The sequence below is a fragment of the Monodon monoceros genome, unplaced genomic scaffold (genome assembly GCF_005190385.1).
Source record: "Monodon monoceros isolate NGI ecotype Baffin Bay Population unplaced genomic scaffold, NGI_Narwhal_1 Super_Scaffold_21, whole genome shotgun sequence".
Lineage (NCBI taxonomy): Eukaryota > Metazoa > Chordata > Mammalia > Artiodactyla > Monodontidae > Monodon > Monodon monoceros.
Window position 1 is genome coordinate 36,950,480 of NW_021703778.1, and position 16,311 is coordinate 36,966,790.

At 49.7% G+C, this 16,311-nt stretch overlaps 1 protein-coding gene across 6 annotated transcripts in view; it reads left to right on the plus strand.

Annotated features, from left to right (window-relative positions):
* The first annotated feature begins 69 nt into the window (after positions 1 to 69).
* The window catches only part of MAN2A2 (mannosidase alpha class 2A member 2), a 28,542-nt gene continuing 12,300 nt past the window's right edge, over positions 70 to 16,311 (plus strand). For 2 of the 6 annotated variants that reach the window (XM_029238419.1, XM_029238424.1), the window contains exons 1-9: positions 7,385 to 7,635; positions 7,780 to 8,988; positions 9,560 to 9,817; positions 9,889 to 10,033; positions 11,948 to 12,119; positions 12,569 to 12,696; positions 12,913 to 13,086; positions 13,449 to 13,635; positions 16,100 to 16,277. In XM_029238419.1, the coding sequence (XP_029094252.1) occupies positions 8,818 to 8,988; positions 9,560 to 9,817; positions 9,889 to 10,033; positions 11,948 to 12,119; positions 12,569 to 12,696; positions 12,913 to 13,086; positions 13,449 to 13,635; positions 16,100 to 16,277 (1,413 nt within the window). In that variant the 5' untranslated portion in view covers positions 7,385 to 7,635; positions 7,780 to 8,817. Of the gene's footprint in view, positions 212 to 7,377; positions 7,636 to 7,779; positions 8,989 to 9,559; positions 9,818 to 9,888; positions 10,034 to 11,947; positions 12,120 to 12,568; positions 12,697 to 12,912; positions 13,087 to 13,448; positions 13,636 to 16,099; positions 16,278 to 16,311 lie in introns of those variants that run through there. The other 4 variants (XM_029238422.1, XM_029238421.1, XM_029238420.1 and 1 more) reach the window with 4 other exon arrangements.

Sequence of the window (16,311 nt, forward strand, 5' to 3'; positions counted from 1 at the left end):
AGAAGGAATAGAGGCCCTGTACTGTGGCCGTGGGGAAGGAGGAGGACGGACAGGGTTCACAGGGCAGAACTGACATGGTTTGGTAGCTGTTGGGTATGCGACTTGGGGAAGAGGAAGAGAGATCAGGATGATATACAGGCTTCTTGACCAGATGGTGGTGTTATTTCTGAATTAGGATCCGAGGCAGAGGAGCAGAGCTGCAGGAAGTATGGTGAGTTTAGAGATGTTGCGTTTCAGGGGCCTGTGGGGATGTAAGTGTGACATAGAAGTCTGGAGGCTCAGATGGAAGTAAAGGCTGGCAACTGAGGTTTGAAAGTCATTAGCTTATAAATGTCAGAGACACTATGTCTGTGTACCACAGTCACATGAGAAACAGGAAGAGGAGAGTGTCAGGGGAAGTTAGAGTTCCACTCCAAGGGGACTGGAGTAGCTGAAGAGAAAGAAAACTATTCCCATCTCTCAAGACAAGTTTACTGAGCAATGGGTAGCAGAGCTGGGAGCCCTCACCTCCTCCCTTAAATTCCCCTGAAATCTACAAAGTTATCTGAAACTTTTCTAGCAGCAACGGTGAAGGTCAAGAAGACAACGAGGGAATTCCCTGGTGGTCCAGTGGTTAAGACTCCGCGCTTCCACTGCAGGGAGTGCGGGTTCGATCCCTGGTCAGGGAGCTAAGGTCCTGTATGCCTCATGGTGCAGCCAAAAAAAAAAGAAGAAGACAAAGAAGTATGAATAGACTGAGAAACAGAAACCTGGAAAGATTTATAGCACCAAAGAGCAAAGCAGTAAGAACTTTCAGATAAAATGGCCATGAAATAGTTGATATCTATTTTCAAAGAGATAAAAGACAATACTTGTTTCAATAAGAGGAAATCAAGTTAGAATGTGACTAAGTAAAAATACTAACAATTCAAATTTTATCTCCATTAGAAGTGGTAAAAAGCGGAACTGAAGAACTTCTGCTTCTGGGTAGGATATGGTCCCCGCAAGTCCCCACGCCCATTGCAACAACTAGGAGGAAACGTAAGATGAAAATAATAATTTTTAAAGACAATGGCGAGGAGTGTTAAGAAAGAAAGACCACATGAGTTAAAATTTCAAGGAGGAGAAAGCCCCTTCAAGGTGAACTGATGGGCAATTGTTTTCTTCCCTGAGACATTTGCTGAGATGGGACATCTCTGATGATCAGAATTGTACCAAACAGAAAGACTCTACTGGGGAAAAAAAGAAATGGAGTTTCTGGTGCTTACAGGGACAGTGCTATGGATTGGTATCTGGAGGAACCCAAAATGCAATGCCAGTTTTCCCCCATGGAACATTTGCTGAGTTCTGGAGCAGTATGGGCAACTAGGAAGGGGCTGGGCTGGAAAGAAAGGTGTTTAGAGGGAGGGGGCCTGAAACAAACAATTGGTCTCCCCCTCAAGATATTGGCCAGACTTTGTTTCTTTTTTTAAAAATATTTATTTATTTGTTTATTTTGGCTGCATTGGGTCTTAGTCGCAGCACGCGGGCTCTCATTGTGGAGTGCAGGCTTCTTTCTAGTTGTGGCATGTAGGTCCTAGAGCGTTCAGGCTTGAACGCTGCCCCACGGCATGTGGGATCTTAGTTCCCCCACCAGGGATCAAACCTGTGTCCCCTGCATTGGAAGGCAGATTCTTAACCACTGGACCACCAGGGAAGTCCCATTGGCCAGATTTTGAACCTGTGTGGGTTGGGAGGCTAAAGAGCTAACCTCAAAATCTCTTTAAAGCAGCACTTGAAGGGCTGGAAGAGGACGGGGCGATCCAGGGGAGGACGGAGTTTTATCAGAACTGTAACTCTGCCCCAACTCAGCTCAATGCTTGATTACATCAAGGTAACTGGCTCCTCTGGGAACCCTCAGTGAGAAGTTGGGGAAGAGAATAACATCATATTTTACCTTTCTTTTATACCCAATATGCAACATACACTCAAATATTATAAAACATGCAAAAAGGGAGAAAAATGGGGCCAATACACAAGAGAAAAAATAAACTGTAGAAGCAGACCCACAAATGGTAACTATGCTTGGGACTTCCCTGGTGGTCCAGTGGGTAAGGCTCCACGCTCCCAATGCAGGGGGTCTGGGTTCAACCCTAGTTAGGGAACTAGATCCCACATGCATGCCGCAACTAAAAGTTCGCATGCTGCAACTAAGAAGTCCACATGCTGCAACTAAAGATCCCACATGCCGCAACTAAGACCCGGCACAGCCAAAATAAGTAAAATAAATAAATACTTTAAAATAATAAATTAAATTAAAATAACTATGCTTAATATGTTAAATGGAGAAAAATGTGGACAAAATAGGTGCAAATATAGAGAATTTCAACAGGGTTGGAATCTATTTTAAAAGAATCAAAGGAGCAGGTAGAACTGAAAAATGCCATCTCTGAAATTACAAACTCTAAAAGTTCATGGAGCTAAAGGATAAAGTCACAATCATAGAGACTAAACACACAGTCTCAGGATTAGTTCCCTAACCAGAAGACGGAACTAGTGAACTTGAAGATAGATTGAGTCTAAACTAAAATAGAGAGAGAGAAAAAAAGAAATGGAAAGAGCAGAGCCTAAGAAACATGTGTGACTCCAAAATATGAGTCATTGAAGTTCCAGGAGGAAAAAGGGATGTTTGGACCAGAATAAACTGGAGATGTCCCAAATGCCTATATAGGAATAAGAAAGAACAAGCCATAAGTACATGTACCAACCCTGATGAATCTCAAAGACAGGTTGACAAAGAAATGCTATGTGAAAGAGTGCATACGTATGATTCCATTTCATGAAGTTCAAGAACAGGCAAAACTAAGCTACAGAAAAATGAAAATAGTGGTTATGTCTGAGGGGTTCCAACAGGAAGCAGTATGAGCATGTAGGGGAACAGCTCCGCTGTGGCGTCCTTACAACCTTGCATGTCTCTACATTGGCCATGTAGGCAAGGCTTGAGTAGGGTGACTTGAGTCTTGACAGAATACACCATTATTCCTGGAGCAAGGGGACATAGCAGCTTAGAGAGGAGACTCCCTGTATTATGGGAGACAATTTTTCATCCATCTTCCTAGTTTCAGTTGAGTGCAGGGCTTTCCATCGGGCCCCCTCCTGTCATAGAGTAAGGCCAGGTGCCATACAACTGCTTGGCCGTAGTTTAGAGTTGGCTCCTTAGCCACAGAGGGACCTACCACCATGCCTCCTGTCACCTGTCCCTCCAGTTCAGTGTCATCCTGCGGCACTAGGGAGGGATGTGAGAAGCTGACGATATGCTGGTCTTGCTTTTGCTGTCAGTGTGAGTAATGAGCTGTCTGGATCCTTGCAACTTGTTTCCTTACCAGCTGAGTCTGTGGAAGTGTGACAGGCCCACTCAGTGGCTGCTGTAGTAGATGCTTGTGGCCCTGTTAGCCACCATGCTGCACTTAGGGACTGCTTGACCACTTGACCGCTTTGGCACTTAATGTGGGGCTGATAAGGTCACAACCCTTTTTTTGGAGAAGAGACAGGGATCTTAATGTGGGCTGTCAAGTCAAGTATGGGCTAGAACTCTGGTGGACTTAGTGTCCACTAAGTGTCCACTTACTGCTGAGTTGTTTGGTGACATCAGAGACAAGTGGTCTCTGACGATTGTTCCTGGTCCCCAATGAGCTCCATTGGTGTTTAGCGTTGGAAATCAAAGAGGGTCTTACAGAGTTAAAGAAAGCATATGCTGGTTATTGCTCACCCTCCTACTGTGACTACAGATAGAACACTATCTGGTGAGTAAGGGCAGTCTGCCACTCAGAAATGGGCTGAGATCCACTCTTACAATGAGTAAGAAAGGAGGGAAATTAGAGACAGACTTGGGCAAAAGTCCAATGAAACCATAGAAGCATGGCTTATCCGACTAGCAAAGGCGAGTGCTATGCAAATTCTGATGTAAGATGACAAGGAATGGAAGTCATTTGGGTGTTAACAACTGACCCCGTGCTCCAAGCCACTTTGGCCACAACCCTTCTGGTCAGTGAAGTGGATACGGAGGAGGAAAATATATGGACAAATCAGGGCTTGTTGCAGTGGGTCTTTACAGCTATAATGAAACCATGACCTGTCCAAGATAAATTCCTGTCCTCTGATAGGCACCCTTGGACAATAATGGGAGAGTCTATCACTTCCTTTTAGTCCCCTGTGACCTCAGTCTGGATTTATATGGAGATCATGCATGCCCAGATGATGAAACAGTCACCCAAAGTCAGATTGAACATTTGCTTGACACCAGCAGCCTATGGCTGAAACCAGATCTTCTCTTGCTCTTCGGGGATGTCTCTGGGAGACTCTTCAGCTACTGCGCAATCATTTCCCCAGAATGGAAACCTTGGCAAAGGTCAAGGTAATGCACTACAGGCCAAGGTAGGGGAAGAAACCAGCCATAAGGTCGTGTGGGCTTGGCTACTACGCCAGGGGTCCCAAAAGAGGAAAGTGATAGTCTTTCCATGAAGAAAAATTGTCTCTTGTTATTGGGCTCTGGGAAGGCCATGGGGCTTAAGAGATTTGGGCTTTAACTGGGTTATTTTTGGCATTTCCTGGGGACCAAAAAGAGGAGCACCAAGAGAGCCCCAAACTCCTGTAGAAGCATGGGGTTTGTTCTGTTTACTCTTTGACCCAACACTTTCAGCGCTACCCCTGAACCCCTTCAGAGACAAACTGGACAAACTAGGTTAGAGGCCAAGGTCCCTCCATCCCCAGGGGAGACCAGAGGCCCTATGCAGTGTGCTGGGAACTAACAGCAACCATGGTTGCCAAACCTCAGCCCTCCTGAACATGGTGGCATAGGCCACTGGGATACTGGGATGTGCCCAGAGACATGGCTGAAAACTCACTCTTACTAGATTTGGAAATAGCTCTCAAATTGGACAACAGACTGAGGTAGTTTGGGGGTGGGACCTTTTAACTTTTTTTTTTTTTTTTTTTGGCCACACCGTGTGGCATGCGGGATCTTAGTTCCCCGACCAGGGATTGAACCCATGCCCCATGCAGTGGAAGTGCAGAGTCCTAACCACTGGACTGCCAGGGAAGTCCCCAGGTGAGACTTTTTGAGCTAATACACACCCAAGTGGTTGTAAATAACATTGTTAAATGTATTGTGGGAATAGATGTTTGAAGTATGTTTAAGACTTCTTTTGATTGTAAGGGATGTTCCCAACGGAGAAGTGTCATGATTAGGATGGTGGTAATTAGGACAGGGACAACTGGTCACCTCTCCTGACCTAGCCAAGTGGTTACCAAGAAGCAGAGGGCTATGGATGGGGAAGTGGGGGGGGGTGCCACAGTCTTGATCAAGGAACTAGTGGATTTAGGGGTGCTCAAGGAAATGAGATCTTTTTTTAATAAAGGAAATGTAATATTTAAATTAATTAATTTATTAATTTTTGGCTGCCTTGGGTCTTCGTTGCTGCACGCGGGCTTTCTCTAGCTGCGGCGAGCAGGGCTATTCTTCATTCTGGTGCACAGGCTTCTCATTGCGGTGGCTTCTCTTGTTGCAGAGCACGGGCTCTAGGCACGCGGGCTTCAGTAGTTGTGGCACTCGGGCTCAGTAGTTGTGACTCGCGGGCTCTAGAGCGCAGGCTCAGTAGTTGTGGCGCACGGGCTTAGTTGCTCCGCAGCATGTGGGATCCTCCTGGAGCAGGGCTCAAACCCATGTTCCCTGCATTGGCAGGTGGATTCTTACCTACTGCGCCACCAGGGAAGCCCCACAAGGCCACTTCTCATCCGTCTTCCTAGTTTCAGTTAAGTGTAGTCCTTTCCACCTTGCCCCACCCTCCTTCCCCCACTTAGAGTGTAGCTGCAGGTCATAAAGTTGTCTGACTGCAGTTGAGTTGGCTTCTCAGCCACAGACAGACCTACCATCGTGCTGCCTGTCATCTGGTCCCTCTGGTTCAGTGCTGTCCTGTGACGAGGGAAAGCCGACACCATGCTGGTCTTGCATTTGCTGTCTGTGTGAGTAATAGCCGTCTGGATCCACTGGGGCTTGTCATCCTCTTACTGGCTGGGTCTCATGGAAGTGTGGTAGGCACACCTGGCAGCTGCACAGTGATTTGTGCAAAAGGATTTGTGGCCTTGTTAGCTACCAGGCTGCACTTAGGGAATGCTTGACCTCTTGACAGAGGGGAACTTTTTGGAGTGATGAGAAAGTGATATTTTGATCTGAGTGGTGATTATACTTGTATATCCATTTATATACATGAGCAGCACATTTAAGACTTGTGCCATATACTGTAAGTTGTATCTCAGTTAAAAAAAAAAAAAGAACCACCAGAGAATCAATAAGAGCTCTTGAAAATAAGATTATGATTGCCAAAATGGTAAATTCAGTAGACAGGTCGGAAGATAAATTTCCCAGAACACAGGACAAAACACAGAGACACAGAGGATGACGAACCCAGCCTAGGTCTACCACCTTAGTAACAGGCATGCTAGTTGGCAAATAAACCTAGAAAAATGTTTCTGATGGTGATAAAAGAAATGGGAGTTAAAACAATGAGATGGGTTTGTAAATCTGGTTAATCAACCAAAAAGTTGCTTAAGCAATTTTCAACAGTTTGTAATTGGCGGTGGAAACTGGCACAACCCTTTTGGGGAGCAACAGAATGCCAAGTATCATCAGTCATATCAGTCCTTAGCTTTGGCCCAGGTAACCTCACCGCTGAAAGTTTGTCCTAAGGTAATAGTTTAAAAAGAAGACGTGTGGAATTCATGGAGATGTTCACTAGCGTGGTTTATTATGCTGCAAAATTATAAACAACCTAGATGTCCAGTAAAAGAACAAGCAAGAAAATTATAGGCCTTACAGGAGGCAAGCACGGAAAGGGGCCATGATTAACGCACGGTACCAACAGGAGGCAGCACCTCTTTGCCTGAGGAGCGTAACTGCATCTAATTAAGGATACCTACACCAGAACCGGGAGGGAGCTGGAAAATGTACTTCACCGTTCGGTTGGTGAAATGGAGGAGGAATGTTTCTACTACTGCTAATTAATGAGCTTACTCTAGGAAGACTCAGTAAAACCTCAAGTTGCGCGCCCCTCCTCGCGGACCCGCAGCTCTCCCAGGCCGGGTCCGGGCTGCGGCTGCGGCTGCGGCTGCGGCTGCGCACTGCGGACCCTCTGCCGGCGGGCCACGGCGCAGACCGCACCGGAAGCGCCGGGCCGGCCCGCCGGAGCTGAGATAGGGACGCCAGTGGCCCGACTCGCCCGGCTCGGCGGGACGCACCGCAGGCGGAGGCGGGGCCGAGGCGAGGAGGCGGGGCTGGGGTGGCGCGGGGGCGCGGCGAGGCTGTCCCCGCCCCGCACGCCGCTCTGCCCGGCGGCCTCCAGCGTGGGAAACCGGCGTCGGCGGCCTGGCCTCTGTGGGAGCGACTGGTGGGCGGACGCCCGCCTTCGCCTGCATCGCTGCCTCCGCGCGGGCCGCCCTACGCGGGGATGTGAGGGGCGCAGCTCGGCCGGCGGGGCCCGGAGCGGCGCGGAAGCCGGCCGCAGACGGTAACGCGCTGGGCGGGCGCGGGCAGGGCTCCGGTTGCCCCGGCCGAGGCCGGGCTTGAGCGGCAGGAGAGCGTGCGGCGCTTTGGAGTCGGAGGCGGCCCGAGCTCCCGCACGGGTCAGTTGCCGTTGCGGTCCCGGGGCCCGGCAGAGCCGGGGAGGGTCGAGGGCCGGGAGGGGGCTGGGCCGGCGAGCGGGCGAGTAGCCGAAGACCCGGCGGCAGGTGCCGGCCCCCCTCTGAGATCCAACTCTCTCTCCCCAGCTCCACCTACTTTGGCCTGGACTCAGCCTCCCAGGGCTAAAAATATTGCCCGGAGGCTCCTGAGCGGAATAAGATCGCGCTAAATAGGGCACAACGCTGCAGAGGCGACAGAGCTCCTCAGCCCGAGAGCTGGAGGAAGACTCCTGAGCTGCCGCTCCCGCCGCCGCTCAGCCGGCAGCTAGCTGTCTCCCTCCGCCCAGCAGGCAAGTGCGGGCCGCGGGCGGTGGCGGAGGACACTGATTCTCTGAAGTTGCCCCACAGCCGAACAGCTGTGCCTAGCTTTTCCCTACCCAGGTTATCTTTGACATCAATCACTGGTGGCTTCCAGGGGCTCCCCTAAATGCTCTGTAAGCAGAGGCTGAAAGTTACCCACTGCAGGAGTCAGAGCTAACAGGGAGAGGACTCTTTATGTTAGAAACATAAGCTGTGGCTTCTTTTTTTATTCATTCTGCATTTCTGAATAAGAGACCAGCTGTGCCAGTCACTGTTTCTGGTGAGTACCAGTCTGATGCAAGCGGGCAGGGAGAAAGGCTTTCTTGTTAGTCTCTTGGGGCTTTGTCTATATTCTTTAAATCAAAATAGATACCAGTATATTCCTCTGAAATTAGAGGCACATGGCCAGGGAGCTTGGACACCCACGTCCTTTAACTGGCTGTGTCTTTCTTGTAGGCAAGCTCTGTGGGCAGCTGGTTATAATCAGGAAGTTGTATGGCGAACTCAGGAGTCACAGCTGGGAAGTTTTGTTTTCCGGGCGTGTTTTTTAATAGCATCTGCCTGGGAGAGAGCATCACCTCCACCCTAGGGGCAAAGCTGCTACCAGGACCAGGCAGGACCGGCCTCACATGTGCCTCTTACTAGTGCTTTCTGTGTCTCAGCCAAGAGAATACGATCCAGGTTGGGTCAGGATCCATAGCCAGTGTCGGGATTCGGTGCTTAGAAGCTTTCTTTTCTTTGGTGTTCTTCGGGAGCAGCCCTCAGGAACTCCTTGGGGCATTTGGTGGAAAGGCCACCAAAGGGATTTTTGCCTGCTGGAGCTACATGTGGTGTCCCTCCGGCCAGGTGTGTGTGGAGGCCATTATGAAGCTGAAAAAGCAGGTGACAGTGTGTGGGGCTGCCATCTTCTGTGTGGCTGTCTTCTCACTCTACCTCATGCTGGATCGAGTGCAGCATGATCCCACCCGACACCAGAACGGTGGGAACTTCCCCCGGGTGAGTCATGCCTGATTGCTGATCTCTTCATACACCAATCATCTGGGATCGGGTTATTGCCCCAGCTGGAGAGTCATGTCAGCCCAGGGCAAGAACATTCCTTCCCAATAGGCAGATTTTCTAGAAACTCAAAGCTGAAAGCAGTGATGGCAAAAAGAAAGGAGGGAGGGAAAATGGCAATATGTACTGCCGCTCTGTCCTCCTGAATTATTGGCAGACATTGCTAATGGATTGCAGCATCCCTTCCCACTAAGCCCCAGTGCAGTCCTTGTCAGCACAATGCTCCTGAGAGGCAACGCCGATTGTTGAGAATAGGCATGGGAGGTGAAATCTTTGCCATCCATAAGCTAGAGAGTGAGGGTACTCCCAACCCAAGTGGATTGCAGTCTTCAGTAGTGATTCACACCTCTTCCCTTATCTGACCAGAGCAATCCAGCCCTGTAGGCTCATGGTCCTGCCTTTGACTGGGGAGGGAAGGATCATAGTCAGGCCTCAGGTGGTGGGCCCCATGCAGAGATCCTTCTTGTGACTTAAGGAGCTGGGAGTGATTGCCTTTTGTTTTTTTCGGCAGAGTCAAATTTCTGTGCTGCAGAACCGCATTGAACAGCTGGAGCAGCTGTTGGAGGAGAATCATGAGATCATCAGCCACATCAAGGACTCTGTGCTGGAGCTGACGGCCAACGTGGAGGGCCCACCTGCCCTGCTGCCGTACTATATGTCCAATGGCTCCTGGGTGGTGCCACCAGAGCCCCGACCCAGCTTCTTCTCCATCTCCCCTCAAGACTGCCAATTTGCTTTGGGGGTCCGGGGCCAGAAGCCAGAGCTGCAGGTAAGAGTCAGAGCTGGCAGGGACCCACAGTGGCCGTGGCTGGGGCACTGAGCTGCTCTCCTGCCTGGCAGATGCTGACTGTATCAGAGGAGTTACCATTTGACAACGTGGATGGCGGCGTGTGGAAGCAAGGCTTTGACATCTCTTATAGCCCGCACGACTGGGACACTGAAGACCTGCAGGTGTTTGTGGTCCCTCACTCTCACAATGACCCAGGTGAGGGCCCAGCAGACCCTGGGAGCCAGGGTGTGGAGTGGGCTTTCTTTTTTACTTTTTTAAATTTTTGTTGGAGTATGGTTGATTTAAAATGTTGTATTAGTTTCTGCTGTACAGCAAAGTGAATCAGTTATACGTACACACATATACATTCTCTTTTAGATTCTTTTCCCATATAGGTGTTCTCAGAGTATTGAGTAGAGTTCCGTGTGCTGTACAGCACGTCCTTATTAGTTATCTGTTTTATGTATAGTAGTGTGTACATGTCAGTCCCAATCTCCCAGTTTATCCCTCCCCCCTCTCCCCCCTGGTAACCGTAAGTTTGTTTTCTATATCTGTGACTCTATTTCAGTTTTGTAAGTAAGTTCATTTGTACCATTTTTTTAGATTCCACATGTAAGTGATATCATATGGTATTTGTCTTTCTCTGTCTGACTTACTTCACTCAGTATGACAATCTCTAGGTCCATCCAAGTTGCTGCAAATGGGATTTCTTTTTTATGGCTGAGTAATATTCCTTTGTATATATGTACCACATCTTCTTTATCCACTCCTCTGCTGATGGACATTTAGGTTGCTTCCATGTCTTGGCTATTGTGAATAGTGCTGCAGTGAACATTGGGGTGCATGTATCTTCTTGAATTATGGTTTTCCCCGGATATATGCCTGGGAGTGGGATTGCTGGATCATATGGTAGTTCTATATTTAGTGTGGTTTTTTTTGCGGTACGTGGGCCTCTCACTGTTGTGGCCTCTCTCGTTGCGGGGCACAGGCTCCGGACGCGCAGGCTCAGCGGCCATGGCTCACGGGCCCAGCCGCTCCGCGGCATGTGGGATCTCCCCGGACCGGGGCACGAACCCGCGTCCCCTGCATCGGCAGGCGGACTCCCAACCACTGCGCCACCAGGGAAGCCCTATATTTAGTTTTTTAAGGCATCTCCATACTGTTCTCCATAATGGTTGTACCAGTTTACATTCCCACTAACAGTGTAGGAGAGTTCCCTTTTCTCCACACCCTCGCCAGCATTTATTATTTGTAGATTTTTTGATGATGGCCATTCTTACCAGTGTGAGGTGTTACCTCATTGTAGTTTTGATTTGCGTTTCTCTACTAATTAATGATGTCGAGCATCTTTCATGTGCTTTTTGGCCATCTGTATGTCTTCTTTGGAGAAATGGCTATTTAGGTCTTCTGCCCATTTTTTCATTGGGTTCTTTTTTGATATTGAGCTCCATGAGCTGTTTGTATATTTTGGAGATTAATCCTTTGTCCGTTGCTTCATTTGCAAATATTTTCTCCCATTCTGAGGGTTGTCTTTTCGTCTTGTTTATGGTTTCCTTTGCTGTGCAAAAGCTTTTAAGTTTAATTAGGTCCCATTTGTTTATTTTTACTTTCATTACTCTAAGAGGTGGATCAAAAAAGATATTGTTGTGATTTATGTCAGAGTGTTCTGCCTGTGTTTTACTCTAAGAGTTTTATAGTATCCAGCCTTACATTTAGGTCTTTAATCCATTTTGAGTTTATTTTTGTGTATGGTATTAGAGAGTGTTTTAATTTCATTCTTTTACATGTAGTTGTCCAGTTTTCCCAGCACCACTTATTGAAGAGACTGTCTTTTCTCCATTGTATATTCTTGCTTCCTTTGTCGTAGATTAGTTGACCATAGGTACATGGGTTTATCTTCGGACTTTCTATCCTGTTTTATCGATCTATATTTCTGGTTTTGTGCCAGTGCCATACTGTTTTGATTACTGTAGCTTTGTAATATAGTCAGAAGTCAGGGAGCCTGATTCCTCCAGGTCTGTTTTTCTTAAGATTGCTTTGTCTGGGGTGGGCTTCCTGATGGCAAAGGTAAGGGAGGGACAGTTGAAGAAGATGGTGGCATCCTCAGGGGACCCTATGTTGGCTTCCCAGGCTGGCTCAAGACCTTTGACAAGTACTACACAGAGCAGACACAGCACATTCTCAACAACATGGTGTCCAAGCTGCAAGAGGACCCCCGGCGGCGCTTCATCTGGGCGGAAGTCTCCTTCTTCGCCAAGTGGTGGGACAACATCAATGCCCAAAAGAGAGCAGCAGTCCGAAGGCCAGTGCCAGTCGGGGAGGCAGGAGGGCTATCCTCTGGGCCCTAGGATGGGTGTGAAGTCCTCTCCTGGAGCTGCAGGTGCCAAGGTGTCAGGGAGAGGCAGGGGGAACCTTGGCAGAGATGAGGAGTGATGGTAGAGGGGCGAGGAATGAGAAGGCAAGAACTGATTTGAGGGTCACTAGTGTTAGGAGAAATCAAAGTAGTGTGAGCACAGGGAAGAGAAAGCATAGGGCCTGGCCCCTGGAAGCACAGACAGAGATCCAGGAATAAGCAGAGCCAGGACAGCATGGAGGTTGGCTGGAGAGAGAGGAGGGCGCATGTCTGTTGTCTTGGTCCTGGGTTTGGGTGAACTGGCTCAGTGAGACCAGTACACACAGGTCCCGGCATCTGGTTGGCAGGACTGAGCAGAGGGTCTCTGCCCCAGACTGAGTGTGAGTCCTTAACTCCAGGCTGGTGGGAAACGGGCAGCTGGAGATTGCAACAGGAGGCTGGGTAATGCCGGATGAGGCCAACTCCCACTACTTTGCATTGATTGACCAGCTCATTGAGGGACACCAGTGGCTGGAGAAAAACCTCGGTGAGTCCGGGCTCAGCAGTGGGAGTCTGCCCCCATAGCTGGGCCCAGAGGACAGCAGGGGGCTCTAAGGCACAAGGATTGGCAGGGAGTGCTTCTTTCCTAGGCTAATTCCACCAGCGTGGGTGTGGTGTGATGGCAAGACGGGCTCTGGGGCCCCTGTGCCGGGAGACCAGGCCCTGAGGCATTCAGGCCTCTGGCTTCCATGCCCCTGCCCAGGTGCAACCCCGCGCTCAGGCTGGGCAGTGGACCCCTTTGGATACAGCCCCACCATGCCTTACCTGCTGCGCCGTGCCAACCTGACCAGCATGCTGATTCAGAGGGTACATTATGCTATCAAGAAGCACTTTGCTGCCACCCACAGCCTGGAGTTCATGTGGAGGCAGACCTGGGGTAAGGCCAGGTAGGGTGGAGGGGGGTCACAGCAGTGGTTCCCACTGGGAAAGGGCAGGGATATCAGAAATAAGACCCATCTGTCCTTTAGAGCAGACCAACAAACACTGGTGCAGACCGCCAGAAGCTCTCACCTTCAGGTTAGGTGGGGATCACATTGATCTCTGGCCTCTGTGGAGCCTGCTGTCTGTCTCCTGGAGGAGCTGTGGGCTCCAGAGCCCTCCCTGTGTCCTGACCATTGGCCTGCATGTCCTCTGCAGCCTTAAGTCTAGTTCACGCCTTTAGCTGGAGCAGATCCCCTCCCAGCCCCGGCATCCCTGTGCCCAGCTCCAGGGGCTGACTGCTTGGTGTATTTTCTATAGATTCGGACTCCAGCACAGACATCTTCTGCCACATGATGCCTTTCTACAGCTATGACGTCCCCCATACATGTGGCCCGGATCCCAAGATCTGCTGCCAGTTTGATTTCAAGCGCTTGCCCGGGGGGCGCATCAACTGCCCTTGGAAGGTGCCACCCCGGGCTATCACAGAGACAAATGTGGCCGAGAGGTACTTGCTCCCAGACCTGGACTAGGTGTGGTGGTGTCATTTTCACTCTGCAGAGGAGTCAGGAGACCTGGCTTCTGGTCTGGGCTCTGCTGCACGGGGGCTTCAGGTTCCACATTCATAAAATGGGGGTGGGCTCGGTTGGTGAGTTCAGGCCCACAGCCCTTGCAGTGGCAGTTCCTTTACTGTGTTTTCCTGGAAAACTAGAGTGAGTGGCTCTAAGGAACCACCTTTTCCAGAACGGTTTTATTTTCCCAACTGAGTATGTTTTCCAGTGTCCTAACAAACTGTCGGAGCCAGTGGACTGACTGAGGCAAGTAATTCTCAGATTAGATCCAGTGCCTTACAACCTTCAGTCTGGTATGCCTGCATTAAGCTCGGGCCTCCTGCCTTGACTTGAAGTCACCCGGGATCCTCAGTGCTCTGTGCACCCAGAATCCCATTCAGATGCACATTCTGTCCCACCCAACAGCCTCCAGCCTCTGAGAAAACAGACCTGTTCCCTTTGAGAGAATCCTTAGGGACCCCAAAAGATGTTGCTGAAATCAGCTCCCCTGGGAAAAGGTGGATTAAGAGAGAGCTAAACAATTATTTAGCCAGAACTGGACTGGCCTTAAGAATATAACAAGTTGAACGGGTTTTCATGTTGCAGTCCTCCGATTTCCATGATGTCCAAGAGGTGAAACATGTGACCAGAAGGGAAAGAAAGTGGTCTTTTGTTTCCAGACTCCAGAAATCTAAATGCTGATTCCAAGCAAGAATCTAGGGCTTTTAAGGCATGCTTTTTCTGAAAGCAGCAGCTGTGATCTACAGATGCCAGGCCAGGTTTACAGAGAGCAAGTCATGGGAGATAACCTCATTTTCTCCTTTAAATTTATTTTATTTATTTTATTTTTGGCTGTGTTGGGTCTTCCTTGCTGTGCGCGGGCTTTTCTCTGGTTGTCGTGAGCAGGGGCTACTCTTCGTTGCGGTGCGCGGGCTTTTCACTGCGGTGGCTTCTCTTGTCACAGAGCACAGGCTCTAGGTGCGCAGGCTTCAGTAGTTGTGGCATGGGGGCTCAGTAGTTGTGGCTCACGGGCTCTAGAGCACAGGCTCAGTAGTTGTGGCACACGGGCTTAGTTGCTCCGTGGCATGTGGGATCTTCCCGGACCAGGGATTGAACCCGTGTCCCCTGCATTGGCAGGTGGATTCTTAACCACTGCGCCACCAGGGAAGCTCTCGTTTTCTCCTTTAAAGGGCTTACAAGGATGATAAATTAGGGGAAGGTGGTATTTGAGGAGTCCTTTCTTGAGAGCAAAATGGAACAGAACAAGCTGCACCAGCATGGCTAAGTACATTAGTGGCTGGTTGAACTGTAACACCCATAACATGCCAATTACCAGGCTGTTCTAAAAAGAGAAAGAGGCTTTAATGCCACAGGTCTCTGTTTTTCTGTTGATTGCATTAATGACTTGGATGAAAAAGGAAATAATAAATGTTTATGTAGAACAGTGCCAGGCACTGTTCTAAGTGTTTAACAAATATTAACTCACTCAGTTCATTGTAATTCTCATAATACTATGACAGTAGGTACTGATGTTTTTCTCATTTTATAGAAACTGAGGCCCAGAGAGGTTAAGTAAGTTGTCCAGGGTCACACAGCTAGTGCATACAGAGCTAGTGTTGGTGTAGTCCGGTCCCCAAGTCCAGGCTCTTCAGTCTAGGGCTGTGCTGCATCACTAACTGGTGGCAAACAAAGCTGGAGTGTCAGAGTCAGGATCCCAAAAGATCTCAGTAGGTTGGGACGTGGGTTGAACCTAACCAGATAAGATTAGATAAATGTAAGGTTCTACCCTTAGCTTCAGCAGACAGAATAGGAAAGTTCAGGATGAGAAAATATCTTGCTGGGCTGCATGCACAGAAAACATGATCACTGATGTCAGCATGGTGGGGTGACAGTGGGGGCCGCCAGACATGCCTGTATAAGCACACACGGCAGCTCTGGCCAGACTAGGGGGTGTGGCCTGACTTCCCCCGAACTCCCATATTCAGTGCTGGGCCCCGCACTCTGGGATCCTGGCAGACGGGCTACTCAAGAGAACTGCTGGTGACTGGATTCTCAGCTGCTATGTAGGGACCAAATAGGGGGGCTGGGATTGCAGAGGCTGACGAGAAAGCGCAGGGGAATGCTTACACATCTTGGATATGTCTGAGGGACCATCATGGGGAAGGAGGACTGGTTTGTTCTTTGTGGTATCCAGGGGCAGAACTGGGGCCAGGGAATTGAAGCCATGCATCAGGAAGAACTCTCTAGTTGTTTGGAGAACACTGGGCTCCCTGGGACTGGGTTTCATCCCATGAGGTATCTACCCTCAAGCTGAGTGACTCTGTGACGAGGATGTATCAGAGGGCTCCTCTCAGGCTGGCTCTGCTCAGGATCCTATAATGTGAGACTCCATGTGGGGCCCGTACCCCTTCCCACCTGCAGGGCAGGCCTGCTCCTGGACCAGTACAGGAAGAAGTCCCAGCTCTTCCGAAGCAACGTCCTCCTGGTGCCGCTGGGCGATGACTTCCGATATGACAAGCCCCAGGAGTGGGATGCCCAGTTCTTCAACTACCAGCGGCTCTTCGACTTCCTTAACAGCAAGCCTGATCTCCACGTGCAGGTGTGAAGGGACACTCACCGGGGAGGGGGCCTCA